Source organism: Stigmatopora argus, chromosome 2 (genome assembly GCF_051989625.1).
Source record: "Stigmatopora argus isolate UIUO_Sarg chromosome 2, RoL_Sarg_1.0, whole genome shotgun sequence".
Lineage (NCBI taxonomy): Eukaryota > Metazoa > Chordata > Actinopteri > Syngnathiformes > Syngnathidae > Stigmatopora > Stigmatopora argus.
Genome location: NC_135388.1, coordinates 22878538 through 22901095, shown reverse-complemented (window position 1 = coordinate 22901095; position 22558 = coordinate 22878538). Strand labels below are relative to the sequence as shown.

Genomic DNA, 22558 nt, shown 5'->3' with positions numbered 1-22558 from the left:
ATCATTTATGATGAAAAAAAGAAGAAAACTGTGCAATCGTCATTAGGTCGCTTCTTTTGGCCAGTTTCTAATACATAAATCTCTCTCTCTACAGTACTGTACATATTCTCTCAATTTTATTAAATGTTTTTTTTTCAGTACAAACCAATGCGTGTTACTTATACAAGCCTTAAACATACAAATGCACTTGTATAAACCTTCAATATACTTATATCGGCCTTAAACATAAATTATAATACAAAATATAGCACTGAATCAACTTACAAACAAATTCAACTTATGAACAATCGCTCGGAACCAATTGCGTTCGTAAGTAGGGGAGCGTCTGTACATTAATACACACAGAATTAGTTAGTCCATTCTCATAGCGACTGCATGCCTGATGTCCTTAAGCACAAACTGTCTTAAACCCTAATAAGCGGGTCCAAATGAAGTATTGACTCGAACCCAGGATATTTATTAGGCACAGACAGGATTTATAGTGTTTCCTCTTTGACACGTTTTCAGAGGTCGTGCCAACAATTTCACCGACACGTTATACCTGAAGTAACGTTCAAGCAGACGCTACAATTAAATTATAGTTGATGGCTTCATCTCAAAATTTAACATTAGCTTCCGGACCAAAAGCACTCATGTTTTTTCCTTGAGACAGAACAACTCTGGGAGACGGCTGCTGGGCACATGGCCCTTAAACTATTTTCCTTTATTCCAATTAAATTCCAATCAGCTGAATAACAGCTGAACTCGAGTCTTTTATTGAAACACAAGGAGATTTTTTTGTCTCAGTGTGAGAGAAGCACCCTCCTATTTTGCTCTTAATTCAATTAAATCAAATTCAACACAGGTTCTTTTCGACTGGAAAGCTATAATTATAATTATTGTAATTAGAACTATAGCACTGACGCCAGCCATTCACACATACACCGTATGGCCAATCAAATGGTAAGAAATCTTACCTTTTACGGCTTAAGATTTGCAATACGGTGTACAAGCAGCCATCAGCCTCAATGCCTTTACTCTGGCTCTGTGTCCGTGATGCCAATTATCGGAGCTGAAATGAATCCCACGAATATTGCGGACAATGGACCCATGGCCACAAGAAGACAAAGGACTTGAACTCCCATTTACCTGTTTTTTTATCTATTTATATCAAGCGGAGGGGAACTATTTTCACTGTGAGTACAGTATTTATAGTAGCTTGTTTTTAAATACAGTCATACCTCTACTTATGAAATTAATTGGTTCCGGAACTTTTTTCGTAACTTGAAAATTTCTTAAGTAGAGGTGTATTTTATATGTAAATTCTCTAATTCATTCCACGGTCCTCGCACAACTACCAACTAAACCCTTTAAAATTGGTCAACATGTCCCAATTTTGTAAGAAAGATGTGAGAAACACGCAAAAATTAGAGAATTATCATAAAATTATTTATTAATGTCACAAAATGAATAACAAGGATATATACAAACCTGTGTTAAAACGCATGGGAACAAGAGAAAGCTACCGGGATGCAACATAGAGATAGCAAACAAACATGAACACACATTTAATAAACAGAGCTTTAAGAATTCAAACAACAACTTTAATCAACAACAAGCACTAACGTTTTATGATTTCTTTGAAATGTAATTTTACACCCTTTTTATAAGACACTACTGGTTCTTACCTGCTTCTGCAGTGCTGGTTGACGAACATTTGGAAAAAAAACATATACAAAGACGATTGCCTTTGACGACACTTAATAATGTTTCTAAAATGCACTAGACAAATGTCATCAAAATGGGCACGGCTCGTAAACACTTTTTCAGCATGTTTTTTCCACGAAGTCAGAAAGTTCGTTTCTCCCCCGTTTTTTTCTGATTTGTGCTGTCGCAATGGTGGCTGTTTCCTCCTCGGCTGCCTTCTCGTTGAATTCCTTGTGTATTGCTGAGTGTTGCATTTACTCAAGCTCTGTTTTGGTGCACATCGACCAACTAACTCGTCAACGTCCTTATTACTGACCATACGGCCCATCGCCTGCCCCCGCGAAACAATTTCGCCCACCGAAGCCTGCGATTCAGGTCGTGGCACTCGGCCACAGCTTCCCCAAGCATAAATAAGTTGAAGCAGACAATGTGTTAAAGAAAATGGAGGGTTGTTGTGAGACAGCCAATGAGAGCCCAGTATTTGGAGAAGTGAGCTTCTAAAGCGAGAATCAATGCATCCGCGACAATATTTTCAAAATAAAATAACGGATAAGGAATGCATGTACTTTTTGGTAATACATTACAGTCTTTTGAAATGCTTTTAGATATTACTGTAATATATGTCTTTTTTCTTATATTTCAATCCCCAGCTTTGATAAATTACGTGTCCAAATGCTGTCAAATTTTAGTATCCATTCTGGCCCGCAAGTCAAAAAGTTTGCCTACCCCTTAAACACATTATCAATAAGGTGCCATTGACTGCGGTAGACGTCCGATTCATGTTGACTGAGGTGCAGATGCTATTTCTGTTATTAGTCTACCGTCAATGGCAGCCCGGGAATAAGCACTCTTGGGCGGGCAGATGTAGCAGAACCGAGCTGAAGGATGAGTTTTCCCCATGAAAAGACAGCAATGGGGTAAAATCCAGCCTAAAACCGCATTTAATGATTAAATACAAATACTGGAGCTCTTTGGACACTAGAACCGAGCCCAGGGGAGTGATTTCCCCGGTAAAATGCAGCGATGAAGGGAAATGCGTCCATATACGTCCATTCGCGAAAAGGCCAAAAATGCACAAAAATGGGTTTAAATCCAGCCGAAAAGACTTTTGGTTGCCGGACGTTTGGTCGCGGACGTTTAGTCGCCCGGACCCAAACAACCGGTGACCAAACATCCGGCGACCAAAAGTCCGGCGACAAAACAAGTTAAAACAACACGGTCTATGCATCAATAAAAGCCAACAATGGCCTTGAGCAGTTTCACTGAGTGTATAAGAGTTTGTATGTACATGAGTTGTCCCCTTAGGAAGGGACGTCAGTCAGGATCTTAACAAGTTATCCAACAAAACACAATAAAAGTACGGGAATTTTTGAGCTTTTCTTTAGCCTAATAATTAATAGGGCATTAAGTATGACTAAATAATAATTCACAGTTTGTATTTGGGGAATTTGAGCAACAATTTTAAATGGTAATTATCAATAACCTTCCGGGCGACCAAACGTCCGGCGACCAAAAGTCCGGCGACCAAACGGCCGAGTACCCCCAATTGCAATGAATAAATTTGTCCACCAGATGGAAGAGTTCTGCCGATTCAAAACAGTGTCGAGTGCGTACGGGTGTGTATAAAAAGCAGGCCCGCTTGGTTCTGGTGGGTCATTTTACACGGGAAAAGTGCCTAAAATACGGGTGGGTGTCTAAGGGAAGTTTGTGTGTAAAAAGGGTTGATGTTTACCCGGGAAAGGTGTCTCAAATACGGGAAGATTTATTAGAGAAGAGTGGGTGGGTGTATTATAACCGGGCCTCTTCGGTTCTGGAGGGGTATTTTACCCAGAAATAGTGTCTCGTGTGGGTAGATGTATTATAGACTATTTTACGTAAAATTAGTGGTCCAGGGAGTTTCTGGGTTTATGTTTAAACAGGAATAGTGTCAAAAACGGGTATTTTCGTTACAAATAGTGGTAGTATTAGAACCTGTCCATGTCGGTTCTGGTTGGTAGTTTTACCTGGGAATTGTGTCCCATGTGTGGGTAGATGTATTATTGACTAATTTGTGTAAAAATATTGGTCCAGGAAGGTTCTGGGGTTCTGTTTACCCAGAAATAGTGTCATCAACATGGGTACTTTATTTACAAAGAGTGGTAGTATTGCAACCGGGCCATGTCGGTTCTGGCTGGTGTTTTTACCCAGAAATTGTGTCACATGTGTGGGTAGATGTATTATTGACTATTTTTTATTGAAGGTGAAAATTTATTTTCAAATGTACTTTCAACATTAAGAACATATTATTATTCAACGAAAGACAGCAGTCTTTAAATTGAGAGTGATGTGCGGTAAGGGAAATGAATGAGGTCAAAGAGAGCAGTCTTTAAATTGAGAGTGATGAGCGGTAAGGGAAATGAATGAGGTCATTGATTTTTACTATAATTTGGACAACGCCGGCGGCGGGCCGGATTAAAAATCCTAACGGGCCGCATATGGCCCGCGGGCCGAGGCTGAAAAACATGTACACACATGTTGGGTTTAAACACCAGACATTTGTATCACCAATCTGAAAAAAGTAGGAACACAAAGAATTGAGGTTATTTTATTTAAAAAATGAGAGGGTCTCGGACCGGTTGCGTCTCAGCCCGTCGACACACTCTGAAGAAAATCTCCCCTCGCCAAGTTTCTTATTGTGTTTTGGGAGTGTCCAAGTTACAGGAAGTTTCAAGCTGATCACAGGAGAGATAGTTCTCTCCCAGTTACAAAAGGTTCTTTGATCATGACCATATGCCCCTTCGAGATAACATCTTTACAGTCTCCTTCCCGATACCCTGCAACCCTCACACAATAGTTCAAACAGGCGTCGGCCCTCCTGGGTAGTTCCTCTTTGTTGAATAAGGTGAAACTTTCCAGGGCCCAAGACACTCTCATTCTATTAACTAACATTTCGACAGTCATACCAGAATCAGGATAACTTATATAAAATAATTCCAACAACACATGATCCGGGGGCGGGGCGAGTGCGCAAATTCCGCGGCGGTGAAACGTCCGTTAGGCGAACTGTCCGGTCGCCCAAACGTCCGTTCGGCGAACTGTCCGGTAATCCAAACGTCCGTTCAGGGAACTGTCCAGTCGCCCAAACGTCCGTTCGGCGAACTGTCCGGTCGCCCAAACGTCCGTTTGGCGAACTATCCGTCGCCCAAACGTCCGTCGACCAAACGTCTTTTGGCGAATCGTCCGAGTACCGCGGAGGACACCCTGAACTGGTGGCCAGCCAATCGCAGGGCACAGGGAGATGGACAACCATCCACACTCACATACGAGGGGCAATTTAGAGGCTTCAACCAGCATCGTACAACAAAGCAGTGGTGCATTGTTCTCTACAGAATGCACTGCAAGGAAAATAAACATTTCATCAGGAATGCTCATGATGTGTTTGTAGCCAACTTAGCCATTTTGATAGTAGGCTAATATAGATACACAGAGCATGAGGAAATCGGAGTACCCCGAGAAGGCCGGGGAAAAAAATACAAACTCCACACAGGAGGGTCCAAACCTGGGATTGAACCCACTTCTGCTTTGGCTGAAAATATCAATTATTTCACTAAAATTATGAAATTAAGAAATGAAAATGTAGCTATTAAAGTCTATTGATGCATATGCACTCATCCATGCTTAAACTCTCTGGACCTAATTTGTGGATGGAAGGAATCACAAGGCATACCACCCTCCTTACAGCACACCCTGTGGTTCATGCTTTGTATGTGATGGGTCAGTCACAGTCTTTACATTACTTTTAAAATAATGATTTAATGACATCAAATAATTTTTGTTAATGTTCACACAATTTTTTTAAAGATACTGTCAGGTTCGCCATTGGACATTCCCAAATTCACACACAAATAAAGAGACAAAGACAAGTCTTCTCAGATTTGAGAGAGACACTTGCAAAGAGATCGGCCACTGAGAAAGCATCCCAACTCAGTTCTGACCTTTCACGTCTTTTTTCTGTTGTTTTATTCCATTCAAGGGCCCTGATTACATGGACGTCTAAACTCTAAGGAAGGGGGTGGCAGCAGTCCAGGGCATTTTGGCCCGTCTTTGTTTATTCTAACCAAGGTTATCGGGAGCAAAGCCTTTACTTCCTTGCAAGCAAATATGATACTAATATTGATGAGCAAAGCAAGATTAATAGTAAGGCCAAGCATTTTCTTGGTTGCACGCAAATGTATAGTAATATGAAATAAAATCCTGACAGGTACTAAATATTCGCTCACAATAAATAATTTGCATATACATACTTTTAATAATATTTACATTTTTACTTCATGTTGTAAAGGCTTTTGAAAGGCTTAAAGCAGGGGTCCCCAAACCTTTTCCTGTGAGGGCCACATAACTTTTCCCTTCTCTGATGGGGGGCCGGTGTCAGTTTGTAACAGAAAAAGTGTGACGATCGTAGGGGGGGATCTTAAAAAAATATTGTTTTCCAGAAAGCCACACATAACCAAATAACCCTTTCCAGGTTCTTCACAGAAAAAAAGTCAGGAAACAAATAATAACACTATTAATGAAATAAATAATAACTAAATAACTCTCTCTGGGTTCTTCATAGAAGATATTTATTCCTAATATATAAATCCAATTCAGAGTTGCTCCCCTCCACAGCTCTGGGTCAAAAAGAACAGTTCTCAAACAGGTTGCACAGTTTTTATATGCTTATAGTCCGCGATGGTCCCAGGGCTCCGCCCTCACCTCTGATCGTCCAGATGTCTCGGTAACACTGTGCGCGCGCATGCATCACGCATGCACCGGTGGACGTGCCCGCGTGCATCAAAGGGAAACACTCTCCTCGCGCGTGTCACCAAAGAAGCAATGCGAAGCCCCGCTTCACTGGGATGATTTGTGGGCTCAGCGGGGGTGCAATGGACCAAACACAAGATTAAAACATCCCAGTCTTCAAAGCCAAATAGGAAAAAAATCCGATAGCGTCTCTGGTATTGTTCAGAGGGCCGGGCCAAATGTGCTGACGGGCCGTATCCAGCCCGCGGGCCGTAGTTTAGTGACCCCTGGCTTAAAGGAAACTTATATAGAATTTATTTTTTGAAAATTGGCCAGACCACTTTAGACCACAGCCACTAGAGAAATGCTTTGAATGTTCTTATGGCCAGGTTGGACCTGCTAAGAAGTGTGTCAAAATCTGTATTAACAAGACAAGTTTAGTCAAGGCCAACTGATTTCAGAACATACTGGCCAATCTTTGGTGGGTTCTTGATAGGTTATGAATATGGGAATTTCTTTGTGTAACTTTACTCAAGCAAGATAAAAAATAAATGAATAATTGAATCTTATTCTGCAGATCCTCTAATGAAGAAGACAATGTCGACGAACGAGGGGATAGTGACGACCCGGAGGAGATGTTCCAGAACATTCAGTACCAGAAGGAGATTATTGCCAATATTCGGACAAGACCCTGGCCAATAAGACGCAAGCTCAAAGTCTTGAGGTACTGTTTATATGATGTTAATAAATGTTTGAAAGTGTTTTTATTCAAACACATTTTTATCTTTTTATGTTCATGTTTGATGCTAGGCAAGGTTATTTAATTCATTCAATGCTGAATAATTTAAAAATAAACTGTTGTGGAGAATGTTGATGTTTCGAGCCTGACAGAATAATGCAGTGGTCTGTTATTAAATACCCACTAAATGTGCCCCCCAAAAAATCTACAAATTTCCTTATAAAGCAACAGGAATCATTAACCCTCATAGATAGCATAGGTTTATTACATTCTCTCTCTCGCTCTCTCTCTCTCTCTCTCTCTCTCTCTCTCTCTCTCTCTCGCTCTCTCTCTCTCTCTCTCTCGCTCTCTCTCTCTCTCTCTCTCTCTCTCTCTCTATCTCTCTATCTCTCTATCTCTCTATCTCTCTATCTCTCTATCTCTCTATCTCTCTATCTCTCTATCTCTCCATCTCTCTCTCTCTCCATCTCTCTCTCTCTCTCTACGTATATGTATATATATATATATATATATATATATATATATATATATATATATATATATATATATAGTGATTTAGCCTACCGTATTTTCTCGCATATAAGCCGTACTTGTAACTCAAATAAATGATGACTGAATCAAGGGTATGGCTTAAATGCCCTCAAGACTTACATCGTTGCTAATCCCCCCTTTCATAATGACTTCCTGTTTGGATTCGTCCATGTGCACGCAACACCCTTTTGGAATGTGCAATCCAACAGACGATTCTTTGGATTCATACAGTATCTCAGAAATAATTCATGCAACGGTTTTTCTTAAGATTTTCCCTTCAAAGTAACACATTTGTACTCCCTAATAAAAATATATAGAGGTGAAAATTGTGAATCAGGGTGCGGCTTATACGCGAGAAATTGTAAAATTCAACGATTTTAATGCAATGTTAAGAGCTCGGCTTATACACGGAGGCATCCTATATGCGAGAAAATACGGTACCTGTGCCACCAGCTGAGTTTCCTACTGCTTACTATTGTTCTATTCACAGAAGTGCCAGAGAGATTGTACTCAAATATGAGGGACGCCTGACAAGAACCAGAGGCTATCAAACAGCAGGCGCTGATGTATGTATTGACTATAATTATGGTTGTTGTTATTTTTTACATGGAAGTCATGTCAAGTTTTGTTATCATTAATAAATGTTTCATATTAGCTGTCAAAAAGAAAGCCAGATAATTATGCCAATATATTGCTCAGGACGACAGGCAGTGCGGCTGCACCATATAAGTACAGTAATCCATTGAATATAGCGGTTAATGTAGACCAGACATGGCTGCGATAATCGAAAAATCGAGAAGTAGGGTCACCCCTATTATAACTACCTTTTTTTTAAAATTGTTTTTTTCTTCAGTGCTGAGTCCTAGTAGCAAGCGGAAGACACGGGAGTGGCTCTATGTTGTCTTTTACTTCCTATTTTACAATTGGAAATTGACCTATACCTGTACAGACGCTCCCCTACTTACGAACGAGTTAGGTTCCGAGCGATTGTTCATAAGTTGAATTTGTTTGTAAGTTGATTCAGTGCTATATTTTGTATTATAATTTATGTTTAAGGCCTATATAAGTATATTGAAGGTTGATATAAGTGCATTTGTATGTTTAAGGCTTGTATAAGTAACACGCAATGGTTTGTACTGAAAAAAACATTTAATAAAATGGAGAGAATATGTACAGTACTGTATAGAGAGAGAGAGATTTATGTATTAGAAACTGGCCGAAAGAAGCGATCTAACGACGATTGCACTGTTTTCTTCTTTTTTTCATCATAAATGATGCGGTAGCACTGTATGGCATCATTCAATTGATTTGCAAACTTTGTACAACGTTCAATATTTGGGTCCTGCTGCTCGATCTTTCTGTTTATAAATGGTACTGACGGTCGAACGATTCAAGTTGTACATATATGTGCAACGCTCACCACTCTCACGCGCATCAAGTTTCGTTATTATTGCCGCTCGTTTCAAATGAAATGGCTTGCCTCTTCCTTGCAACTCCCTCAATAGAAGCCTTTAGCTTTTTACCAACCATATTCAATAATGGATGCATGAGATATTTAATGATACAAATGAAAAAGGTTCTTTGCACACTGGAGATACATTCACGCACTTCCGCATTGCAACGAAGAAGAAGGTAGATGCTTGGTGAGCTGAGCTCTCACAGCGCCAGGCGTCGGTATTAGCGGCGGAAAGAAGTACTACTCTGAAAAAGGCGCGAAATCCAAAATTGGACTTACGAACATTTTTCGACTTAAACGCAATTTGCAGACATTTTCGTATGTACCGTTGTTCGTAAGTTGAATGTTCGTAAGTAGGGGAGGGTCTGTATAGTGCCTTTTCACCTTCACAGCATTCAAAGCGCTTTGACACTATATCGCCGCTCACCTACTGATGACACACAATCATGAGCAATGTAGGGTTCAGTATCTTGCTCAAGGATACTTAGACAGCGACACAAGGGCAGGCAATTGAAGCCGCAACTTCTAGTTGGGATAAGACTACTCTACCGCTGATCCACACTGCCCCACATAAACTTCATGCATAACACAATCAAGGTAATAATATAATAAAGAAAATACTCTTGTTTTGCATTGTTCACATCAAAATTACATTAAAATATGCCATCATCATTTTATCTTTGAAATCATTCATCATTTTTACCATATTTTTACCACCAGAGTTCACATTTGGAATTGTATTTCATTGTTACCGTCTACCTCAAGTTACATCCTAGTTGATATTAACTGTTCAATGCCTTTGGAATCCGCGAATATTCTAATAGACATCAATATGATAGATGACGCGGCCCGGTGGCGCGAGTGATTAGCGCGTCGGCCTCACATTTCTGGGGTCCTGGGTTATAAACCAGGTCATGTCTATCTGTGTGGAGTTTGCATGTTCCCGCGTGGGTTTCCTCTGGGTACTCTGGTTTCCTCCCACATTCCAAAATAATGCATGGTAGGCTGATTGGACACTATAAATTGACCCTAGGTATGGCTTTGAGTGTGCATGGTTGTCCGTCTACTTGTGCCCTGCGATCGGCTGGCCACTGATTCAGGGTGTCCCCCGCCTCTGGCCCGGAGACAGTTGGGATTGGCTCCAGCACCCCCACAACCCTAATGGGGATGAAGCTGTTCAGAAATTAGATGAGATGATGGATGACAAAGCACATTTCAGCCGCCCAGGGCTGAACAGGGAATGCCTTCTGTGCACTGAAGATGCTCCAATTCTCTTTGTCCCAGGGAAATTATGCCCTTTGGAACCTGTACAACCTCATCTGATCTCATCTCATCTTCATCCGCTTATCCAAAGTCGGGATGCAGGGGCAGCAGCTTCAGCAGGGAAGTCCAGACTTCCCTCTCCCCAGCCACTTCGTCCAGCTCTTCAGGGAGGACCCCTAGGCGTTCCTGGGCTAGCTGGGAGACATAATCTCCCCAGTGTGTCCGAGGTCGGCCCTGCTGGCTCCTCCCGGTGGGACGTGCCTGGAACACCTCCCTGAGGAGGCGTCCAGGGGGCATCCTGATCAGATGCCCGAGCCAACTCATCTGGCTCCTCTCGATCCGGAGGAGTAGCAGCTCTACTTGGAGCCCCTCCTATCTCTGAGGGAGAGTCCAGACATCCTGCAGAGGAAACTCATTTCAGGACTCTACAAACTCATGCAGGGGGTGGGAGGTGCTGTCCATGATGGACATCATCTTGGCCAGCATCCTCTTCTCCCACTAACTCTACAGAGTCCAGAGGACAGTCCAGAACAGAGCTAGTCTTCATGACAAGCTTGTTCAGCCTGATCCTGTCCCTCTCCGTGCTCCCGCATCCCCAACAGACCACTGCATATAATACTTCAGATGCTGCCACAGTGTCATAAAAGGTCCTCAGCAGTGTCCTGCACACCCCAAAGGACCGTAGTCTCATCAGTAGGTGGAGGCGACCCTGGCCTTCTTGTACAGGGCATCTATGTTTGTGGACCAGTCAGTTTGTTGTTGAGGTGAACACCCAAGTACTTAAAATTCTCCACAATTTCAAAGTCTGTTCCCTGGATGTTCACCTGTGTAGTCTGTTGGGGCTTCCTCTGGAAATCGATCACCCTTGTCTTACTGGCGTTGATGTAGAGGTGGTTTTGCCACACCAGTCAACAAAGGCTGTGATGACTCCATTGTACTCCAGGTCGTTCCCGTCCGTCACTCGTCCAACAATAGTGGTATTGTCAGAGAACTTATGGAGCTGGCAGGGGTCTGTGTTGTGTCTGAAGTTCAATGTGTAGAGGGCAAATAGGAATTGGGGAGAGCACTGTGCCCTGATGGGCCCCCATGCCACAAACTACCACATAAAAAATATAGCTCTGAAGTCTCACATACTGGGGCCTGTCTGTGAGGAAGTCGATGATCCATGCAGCCAGGTGGTGCTTTACTCCAGCCTCTTCCCCCCTCAGTAGTACAGGCTGAATGGTAATAAAAGCACTGCAGAGGTAAAAAACAAAACAAAACATGACTCTCCCCGTGCTTCCCGTGATCTCCAGGTTTGACAGACCTTTGCATTAGGCAGATGGTTGCATTTTCTACACCAATGCCTGGACGATAAGCAAACTGCAGGGGGTCCAGGTCTGTATTCACCAGGGGGCTGAGGTGGTTCAGGATGTTTCTCTCCATTGTCTTGATCAGGTGAGAGGTTAATGCTACCAGTCTCAAGTGGTTGGACTCCCTGGTGTTCACATTCTTTGGAACTGGAATCACACAGGAAGTCTTCCACAAGGTGGGGGCCATCTGCAGACTGAGACTGAGGTTGAAAATGTGCAGAATCACTCTTCCAAGCTGATCTGCACAGTCCCTCAGTAGTCTGGAGCTGAGGCCATCAGGACCGGTAGCCTTCCTTGCCTTGATCTTCTTAAGCTGTCCTATCACCTGATCAACAGTAATGGAGAGGGCAGTGGGGAGGAGTATGATGTCCCCTGTGGTTATGTGTGGGGGATGGAAGAGCGGAAGAAAGAGGAAGAGGAGAGCAGAGAGGTGCCTCCGGTCTGGGGGGCCAGGAAGTGGGGGCAGAGTCGAATCTGTCAAAGAACTGATTCTGTTAATTTGCCCACTCCCTGTCTCCGTACTCCGGGTCCCTCTCTCTGTTGCCTCCATGGCCGGAGATGGTCCTCAAGCTTGGTTTTAGTGTTGTCTTCCAGGCCGATGATCAACTTGTTAGGCAGTAAGATGTGTGATATGATATCAGTGTCATAATATAGTTTTGCTGACACACGAGTTAAATCGTTTCTAATGAACCTTAAGTTGAACAAATCACATTTAATTCTATTCAGCGTTTTTTTTGTTGGTCCTTTAAATAGAAGTTATGTGTCAAGAGTGATTCCTAGGTATTTGAATTCTTGCACTACATTGATGGTTTTTCCTAGGACAAAAACGTTGGTATCCCTGAGTTGTCACTCTTTTTGAGAAGTACATACAGTCTTAGATATGTTTAAATAGAGTTGGTATTTTTCAAGCCAGTTGTAATTTACTTGTCATAGCATCTCTCAGTTCTCGTGCAGTATTTTTAAAAAAATCTTTTTTATGGACATATAGAACAGCATCATCGGCGTACGTTTGGCAGGAGACAAGTGAAGGACAATAGCTTGGCAGATTATTTATGTAAAGACTGAAGAGCAGGGACCTAGCACTGACCCCAAGCCTGTTGAAAAAGACTGTCTAGTGTGTTTATGTATGTGACCAAAATAGTCCACAATAGTCAAAACCTAAGCGTCAGGAAGCCTGGCCGTGGTGGAGGGCATATGCCGCAGGTGCAATGCTCAGAGCAGGTTCCCTGTACTCCGAGGCATCCTGTCTCCTCTCTGTTTATACTAAACAAGGCTTTCAGGAGCAAAGCTTATACTTCATTGCAAGTATGATAATAATAATAATGTGCGCATAACTAAGGGTGACCAAAGCGTTCTCTAATAGCAAGGCCAAGCTTATTCTTCGTTACGGGCAAATGTATAATAATATGAAATAAAAACCTTGACATTGTGATTACACTAATACCTTGACATACGAGTGCCCTGACATACGAGCAATTTGAGATACGAGTAAAATTTCGAGCGAATATTTACCATGAGATATGAGAGAAATTTTGATATACGACCATACAGAGAGGCTGCTTATGCGAACATCATCTCGCCGCAACTCCCTCGTTTAACTGTCTCTACGAGCACTGGGTGGAGTGTTGCATTTTTTTCAGTGTTTTTCCCCCTGTTAGAATGGTGTACGTGTGGCGAAGCTTGCTCACTAATACGAGAGGAGTATACTACTTCCCGTTGGCAAGTGGTCGTGCGTTATCCTATTGTGAGGACGTTTGTGTGCATCATTTTTGGAATATTTGGAAGGGAGACAAAAGCAAACAACCCTCGATAGGTTCCTACAGCTGAAAGTCAGGGTGGAGGCCGGGGAATTAGACATCATTAAAGGCAGGCAGAAAGAAAGATTAAAGACACTCTTTTGGATTTTCACTCGCAAGGATGATGGACGTTGAGGACCGCTTGTAGCAATTCGCCAACGGCATTCTGCTCTTTCTTTTCTTTGTCGATTTTTATTACATTTGGAGGCCTTTATTACATAGACGTCCCAACTCTAAAGGGAAGGGTGGATTATACAATTGGTACCCAGAGTTTTCAAAAGATTAGATTAGATCAGAACTTTATTTCATCCCGTATTCAGGAAATTTCCTTGGTTGCAGTAGCAAGACAGTAGCAAGCACAGACACAGAAGACATTGTAGACCTAGATAAAAAACTAGAGCCACACACAGGAAGTCCACAAGGTGGGGACCTTCTGTAGACTGGGACTGAGGTTAAATATGGAGAATCCCTCTTTCAAGATGGTCCGCACAGTCCCTCAGTAATGTGGAGTTGATCATCTTCCTTGCCTAGATCCTCCTAAACCAGGGGTCTCGAACTCAATTTACCTGGGGGCCGCTAGAGGCCGAGTCTGGGTGAGACTGGGCCGCATCAGGATTTCCACAAGAAAAGCACTGATAAAACATTCCAACGTTATCAAATATCTTTATTTTTTAACAAAAAATAATGAATTAAATAAATTAACTTAAAGATGAATAAAAAATAAATCAATCAGTAATACAAAACCAAATAATACTAATGAGCATACAGTAGATATACACTGGCTGGCTAAGTAGAGAAAATGAATTATTTTTATTCCGTTTCAAATGTCTGTATTAACAGCTCTTTAACCTTTAACTTTCTGAACTTGAATGGAACATTGAACGGAACATTGAACATGAAATATTCTGAACACGGCTTCTCTTGCCTACTCCTTGCTGCTAGAGACCTGGCAGCGCTTCTTCTCACATAGTCACATTTGGCTTGAGGGAGGAAGCAGTGGAGACCCTCAGTAGAGCTTGAAGATGCTCATCAGTAAGTCTGGACCTGTACTTGGACTTATTGAAGTTCAAGGTGGAGAAGAGCTTCTCACACAAGTATGTGCTCCCAAAAAGGCACATGGTCCGCTTGAACCTTCGGGAAAGTTCAGGGAAGCTGGGGGTCAACTCTCTCAAAAATTGCCCAAGCTTGTCTGCTTCTCCACTCACCTCCCTGAACTTGGCTTTGAGTGCAGAGTTGCACTGCAGGTCAATGAGCTCCATTTGAAGCTCAGGAGGGGCATCTTGCACATCAAAGGAGAAGGGGTCCGCAAAAATTTGAAATGTGGCTTTGTGTGTCTTGAAGTCTGCAAATCTGTGATCAAATTCCTCCTGTAGCTTCGAAATGGCCTCAACATACTTCTCACCACTGAATGGTGTGCCTGCATCCACGAGAGCCTTGCATGCTGGGAAATGGCAAAGGTTTGTCTGAGAGAGCTGGGCTTTCCATAACAAAAATTTAGTGCAGAATGCTCTCACGTTGTCATAGGCAGCACTGACAAGTTGCCCCTGGCCTTGTAGGTTCTTGTTCAGTACATTAAGCTCATGTGTGATATCAACAAGAAAAGCCAAGTCCATGAGCCATTTGGGATCACTTGGCACAGGATCAATCAACTCACAAACGGCGTAGCTAGCTTTGACTGCTGCATTACTGTCTTTGGTAGCCTTCTTGAAGAGATCCTGTTGCCTCAGAAGACGTGTCTTAAGACTGGCAACCTGGTTGGCTCTCTCATCTCCCTGGTATTTTTCGTACTCCTCAGCATGTCTTGTAGTACAATTACGTTTCAAATTGTATTCCTTGTGCACCGCAACTTTTTCAGTGTAAATGAGACACGTCGGGGTGCCCCTGTGTTCAACAAAGAAATATTGCACTCCCCACTTTTCTTGAAACTGTCTGTGCTCATCACCGACCTTTCTCTTCACGGCAGGCTTTGAAAGAGACATCTCTGGGGCTCTGTAATATGTTTTTCCACTTGGAATGAGTCTCAGGTTGATCTTTCACATTCAGTCGCGCGGGTTTGTGGCGCATGTGCACTTTCGCTCTCCGTTTCAATCGCGGAGATGGCTACAGACACTGACACAGGCTGGATCACGGATCATAGCGCCTCATTCAGTTCTATGCTGAGAGCAGCGGAGGAGTGTGCGCGCCGAGCGGAGTGATCGGCCTCACGGCTTCTCCTCCGCCCAGCTGATTGGAGGAATGAATGAGTGAGTGAGCGAGGCACTGGACAGCCCGGCCGATGTCCCGCCCTCCAGAGCCGTATACCTCACCGTGATTGGTTCATTCAGCTCCGAACCAAAGTTCCCTCTAATTTTTTGTTGGTCTGAGCAGAAAGACAACCTCCCTGAGTACCAGTGTGAGCGACATCATCGGTACTCGGATGATTCGCCTAAAGACGTTTCGCCGACGGACGTTTGACAGACGGGCAGGTCGCCGAATGGACGTTCCACCGAACGTTCATTCGGCCGAACGGAGGTTTCGCCGAAACGGGATTCGAACGCTCGCCCCGCCGGATCGTGTGTGTACAAGTTTTTCAACCTCGGCCCGCGGGCCATATACGGCCCGTTAGGATTTTTAATCCGGCCCGCCGCCGGTGTTGTCCAAATTATAGTAAAAATCAATGTTCGTCTACCATCAATGGCAGTCCGGGAATAAGCACTCTTGGGCAGGCAGATGTAGCAGAACCGAGCCGTAAAATGACAGCAATCGGGTCAAATCCATCCTAAAACAGCATTTAATGATTAAATACAAATACTGGATGATATCGCGATGGAGGCAAAAAAACGTCTATAGACGTCCATTCGCCAAACGGCTCAAAATGCTCTCAAATTCGGTCAAATCCAGCTGAAAACAGCGTTTAATGATTAAATACAAATACTAGTATTTGTATTTAATCATTAAACTAACAAATACTAGTACGACCTGTCCGTCTGTCAAACGTCCGTCGGCGAAACGTCTTTAGGCGAATAGGCGAATCATCCGGTCACGACATCATCATTGCTCGCTATCGGCACACCAGTATCACACCTGCCACAAGCAGGTGCATGTCAATGTTCCCTCTAATTTTTCATGTAAAACATGCTGTAAAACAAGAAAAACATGAGTGGACAGAGCTACTGCCACTGGCTGCCACTTAAACGGCGCCATCATGGGGAAAGGGGTAAAAAAAAAAAAAAAAATAAAATAAAAATAAATAAATAAATAAATAAATAAATAAAAAAAAATCGATCTTTCATATTAAGACGGGGGCCGCAAATTATCGTCCCGAGGGCCGCAGTTGGCCCGCGGGCCGCAAGTTTGAGACCCCTGTCCTAAACTGTCCTATGACCTGATCAGCAGCAGCGGAAAGGCTGGTGCGGGGCTTCAAAGCACCGACAACTCCTCCATCTGACCGGGGAGAGATCTCACGCTCCCATAACAATGATGGAATGCTCGGTCTGGAGCGTCGCCTCTTCTCCCGGCACTATCGTCCACTGCTCACAACTGATCCCGCGTGCATGACAGTGGAGGCACAGCTGAACGGCTCCAAAGACGTCTAGGACTAGCACAAAGAAACAAAGCCACGCGACAGGTGGGGTCGAGTCGCAAAGGTCGCAAAAGAACAAAGCAAAAAGCACAAAGTACAAAGCAAAGTATAAGGGAAAGCATTATGAAATATTAAAATGCAATTAAAAAAGATAGATAGAAAAGCAGAAAAAACACAAAACGAGCAAGAGCGGATGGAGCTACCGCTACCGGCTGCCACGTGAGTGGCGCCGTCTTGGTTGCAGTAGCAAGAACGGATACAGACCCAAGAAAAATACATTGTAGAGTTAGCTACAACTGGAACCACACACGGGAGGTCTTCCGGAAGGTGGGGAACTTCTGCAGACTGAGACCTAGGTAGAAAATATGCAGAGTCACACTTCCAAGCTTATCCGCAACAGTCCCTCAGTAGTCTGGAGCTGAATAATCAAAAGTAACAGAGTACAACACTCCTGATACTCTGTTTCCGGCCTGGTAAGCGCCGACAGCTCTTCCATCTTATCTGGGCGGGATCTCACTTTTCCCATAATAATAGATGGAATGACTGGTCTGAAGCATCGCTTCTTCTCCCTGCACTTTTGTCCAGCTCCGGATTTTCAGAGGTTCTGTTACATCTGCCCGCCCAAGAGTGCTTATTCCCGGGCTGCCATGCCCGCCCAAGAGTGCTTATTCCCGGGCTGCCATTGACGGTAGACTAATAAATTGAGAGTGATGAGCGGCAAAGGGAAATGAATCATTGATTTTTACTATAATTTGGACAACGCCAGCGGCGGGCCGGATTAAAAATCCTAACGGGCCGTATATGGCCCGCGGGCCGAGGTTGAAAAACTTGTACACACACGATTCGGGGTGCGGCGAGCGCGCAAATCCCGTTTCGGCGAAACCTCCGTTCGGCCAAACGTTCATTCGGCCGAATGAACGTTCGGCCAAACGTTCATTCGGCCGAATGAACGTTCGGCCAAACGTCCATTCGGCGACCTGTCCGTCTGTCAAACGTCTGTCGGCAAAACGTCTTTTGGCGAATCGTCCGGTCACGAGGACAAACACTATCATTTTATGTTCACTGCCATCACCAAAATCATCAAAAACTAAAAGTTACTAAGTGTTGCTTAATCATCTCGGACACACTTTTTCTACAAATCGCACTTCACACTTTTATGCAATTTTTATTTTTTATTTTTTTTTATTATTATTATTTTTTAAATGTCCCAAAATGAGTAAAGTCTAACTATTTTTATCCAGGAAGTATTTTGCCTCTGTTGCCAGTGTTATCACTTTAAGTCCAGGGGCGGCGAACAATTTATACACAAAGAGCAAAGCTTGTGAGTGTCAAAGAGCCACAATACACAGTGGTATTTTTTTGTATTCAAGTTTTTTGTATTTTTTTGTAATAAAGTTTTTTGTATTTTTTAAATTATTATTATTATTTTTTTTAAAACAATTTTCACTTTGACAAGTAATAAACATGTAAAAGAACATATGACTAAAAGGAGTAGGGAAGCAGATGTTTCTTCAAGCTTTTTCCATTTGCAGATGCTGAAAAAATTATCCAGACTGCTTTACAACATTGTGGTTGTGTTTATTCCATGGGAAGTGAGGATAAAGAAAATTGAAAGTAAGTGCACTCTTTTTTATTACAGCTTTTTTGACCTACAGTATATGTGAAAGCTATTTGTTTTTCTACCATTGGCTACTTCACCTCATTAAAGAAATGTCCTTGTTTGTTGAAGAACTTTTTGCTGTTTTTCCCCCCCGAAATTTTTAGGTCATTTTGGATCAGGTGTCGCTTCATACTTCATATTCCTTCGCTGGTTATTTGGAATCAACATTGTCCTTACCGTTATGACTGGAGCATTCATTGTGTTACCCGAGGTTAGTATTGTGTGCGATATACCGTATTTTCACGACTGTAAGGCGCACATAAAAGTCTTAAATTTTCTCCAAAATAGACAGGGCTCCTTATAATCCAATGCGCTTTATATATGGACCAATACAAAAATTGTTATCACGATAAAATAAAATAAATCAGTCTATAGGACAACTCGACTCTACTATTTTCCCGTAGAAAAAGTACTGCGCAGTGACTGCTGGGATATATATATATATATATATATATATATATATATATGTGTATGTGTGTATGTGTGTATGTGTGTATGTGTGTATGTGTGTATGTGTGTATGTGTGTATGTGTGTATGTGTGTATGTGTGTATGTGTGTATGTGTGTATGTGTGTATGTGTGTATGTGTGTATGTGTGTATGTGTGTATGTGTGTATGTGTGTATGTGTGTATGTGTGTATGTGTGTATGTGTGTATGTGTGTATGTGTGTATGTGTGTATGTGTGTATGTGTGTATGTGTGTATGTGTGTATGTGTGTATGTGTGTATGTGTGTATGTGTGTATGTGTGTATGTGTGTATGTGTGTATGTGTGTATGTGTGTATGTGTGTATGTGTGTATGTGTGTATGTGTGTATGTGTGTATGTGTGTATGTGTGTATGTGTGTATGTGTGTATGTGTGTATGTGTGTATGTGTGTATGTGTGTATGTGTGTATGTGTGTATGTGTGTATGTGTGTATGTGTGTATGTGTGTATGTGTGTATGTGTGTATGTGTGTATGTGTGTATGTGTGTATGTGTGTATGTGTGTATGTGTGTATGTGTGTATGTGTGTATGTGTGTATGTGTGTATGTGTGTATGTGTGTATGTGTGTATGTGTGTATGTGTGTATGTGTGTATGTGTGTATGTGTGTATGTGTGTATGTGTGTATGTGTGTATGTGTGTATGTGTGTATGTGTGTATGTGTGTATGTGTGTATGTGTGTATGTGTGTATGTGTGTATGTGTGTATGTGTGTATGTGTGTATGTGTGTATGTGTGTATGTGTGTATGTGTGTATGTGTGTATGTGTGTATGTGTGTATGTGTGTATGTGTGTATGTGTGTATGTGTGTATGTGTGTATGTGTGTATGTGTGTATGTGTGTATGTGTGTATGTGTGTATGTGTGTATGTGTGTATGTGTGTATGTGTGTATGTGTGTATGTGTGTATGTGTGTATGTGTGTATGTGTGTATGTGTGTATGTGTGTATGTGTGTATGTGTGTATGTGTGTATGTGTGTATGTGTGTATGTGTGTATGTGTGTATGTGTGTATGTGTGTATGTGTGTATGTGTGTATGGAGAGAGAAATATTGAACCGCAATAGCGCTGGCAACTACGCCAAGCAACCCCAGACTCTATTTGCGCAGTGACTGCTAGGATATACAGTTCTTTTGTCAATACACCCAGTATGACGGCAACACACTAATTTGGTGCTCACTGTCATTTCGGCTGTATTTACAAAAGAAATCCTGCCGCTAGATGTTGGCGTCAACAGAGCATTCAAAGCTAGACTGCGAACTCTATATATATATATACAAACACATATATATATACATATCTATACATATACATATATATATAATATGGATTAATATCGAACCGCAACATGCGATTATGGCTACGTGAGGCGTATGTCAAACGACCGGATGGCTTTTTTTACGGCTCGCCGTCACTTTTGATTTGCGACCAAGTCACGAAAATGAAATGATGACGGGAATACATTGTAAAATGGCTAAATAAAGTACAACCAAACTCAGTTTTGCTTCCGTTGCCTTTTTAAAAACGTGTTTTTAGCGAGTGGGTGTAGCATGCATGTTTAAGATGGTGTATGTGTTGCCATGCCTGGCTGCGTCTATAAAAACGGTGCGTCATTTGTGTTTAAAATGCAGAAATAGCACTCGTTACTGACACTGCGGCTAAAAATAAGATGCGCGGTATAGTCGTGAAAATACGGTACATACATACATGCATGCATACATGCATGCATGCATGCATGCATACATGCATACATGCATACATGCATACATGCATACATGCATACATGCATACATGCATACATGCATGCATGCATGCATGCATGCATGCATACATGCATACATGCATGCATGCATACATGCATGCATGCATACATGCATACATGCATACATGCATACATGCATACATGCGTACATGCGTGCATGCGTGCATGCGTGCATGCGTGCATGCGTGCATGCATGCATGCATGCATACATGCATACATGCATACATGCATACATGCATACATGCATACATGCATGCATACATGCATGCATACATGCATACATACATGCATACATACATGCATACATACATGCATACATACATGCATACATACATGCATACATACATACATGCATACATACATGCATACATACATGCATACATACATGCATACATACATGCATACATACATGCATACATACATGCATTCATACATGTATACATACATGCATACATACATGCATACATACATGCATACATACATGCATACATACATGCATACATACATGCATACATACATGCATACATACATGCATACATACATGCATACATACATGCATACATACATGCATACATACATGCATACATACATGCATACATACATGCATACATACATGCATGCATACATGCATGCATACATGCATGCATGCATACATGCATGCATACATACATGCATACATACATGCATACATACATGCATACATACATGCATACATACATGCATACATACATGCATACATACATGCATACATGCATACATACATGCATACATACATGCATACATACATGCATACCTACATGCATGCATACATACATGCATGCATGCATACATGCATGCATACATGCATGCATACTTACATGCATGCATACATACATGCATACATACATGCATACATACATGCATACATACATGCATACATACATGCATACATACATGCATACATACATGCATACATACATGCATACATACATGCATACATACATGCATACATACATGCATACATACATGCATGCATACATACATGCATACATACATGCATACATACATGCATACATACATGCATACATACATGCATACATACATACATACATGCATACATACATGCATGCATACATGCATACATACATACATACATGCATACATACATGCATGCATACATGCATGCATGCATGCATGCATGCATGCATACATGCATGCATACATACATGCATACATACATACATGCATACATACATGCACACATGCACACATGCACACATGCACACATGGACGCATGCATGCACCTGGAACAGGTTGTGACCAGGATGTTATTGGTCCCTGACAATGCATGCATGCATGCAGAAGATCATGGGCTGCTCTCTGCCCTCACTGGATGACATTGTTAGCCCCCACTACCCCAGCAGAACGAGGGACATTGTCAGGGACCAATACCATCCTGGTCACAACCTGTTCCAGCTGCTGCCCTCTGGCAGACGCTACAGGTCTCACAAAGCACGGACAAATAGACT

At 42.2% G+C, this 22558-nt stretch overlaps 1 protein-coding gene across 2 annotated transcripts in view; it reads left to right on the top strand.

The window, feature by feature from the left end:
* tmc3 (transmembrane channel like 3) overlaps positions 1-22558 on the top strand; it is a 107870-nt gene that overhangs the window by 14810 nt on the left and 70502 nt on the right. For both annotated transcript variants that reach the window (XM_077592968.1, XM_077592959.1), the window contains exons 2-5: positions 7025-7171; positions 8208-8283; positions 18679-18760; positions 18911-19017. In XM_077592968.1, coding sequence (XP_077449094.1) covers positions 7025-7171; positions 8208-8283; positions 18679-18760; positions 18911-19017 — 412 coding nt within the window. The remainder of the gene's footprint in view (positions 1-7024; positions 7172-8207; positions 8284-18678; positions 18761-18910; positions 19018-22558) is intronic.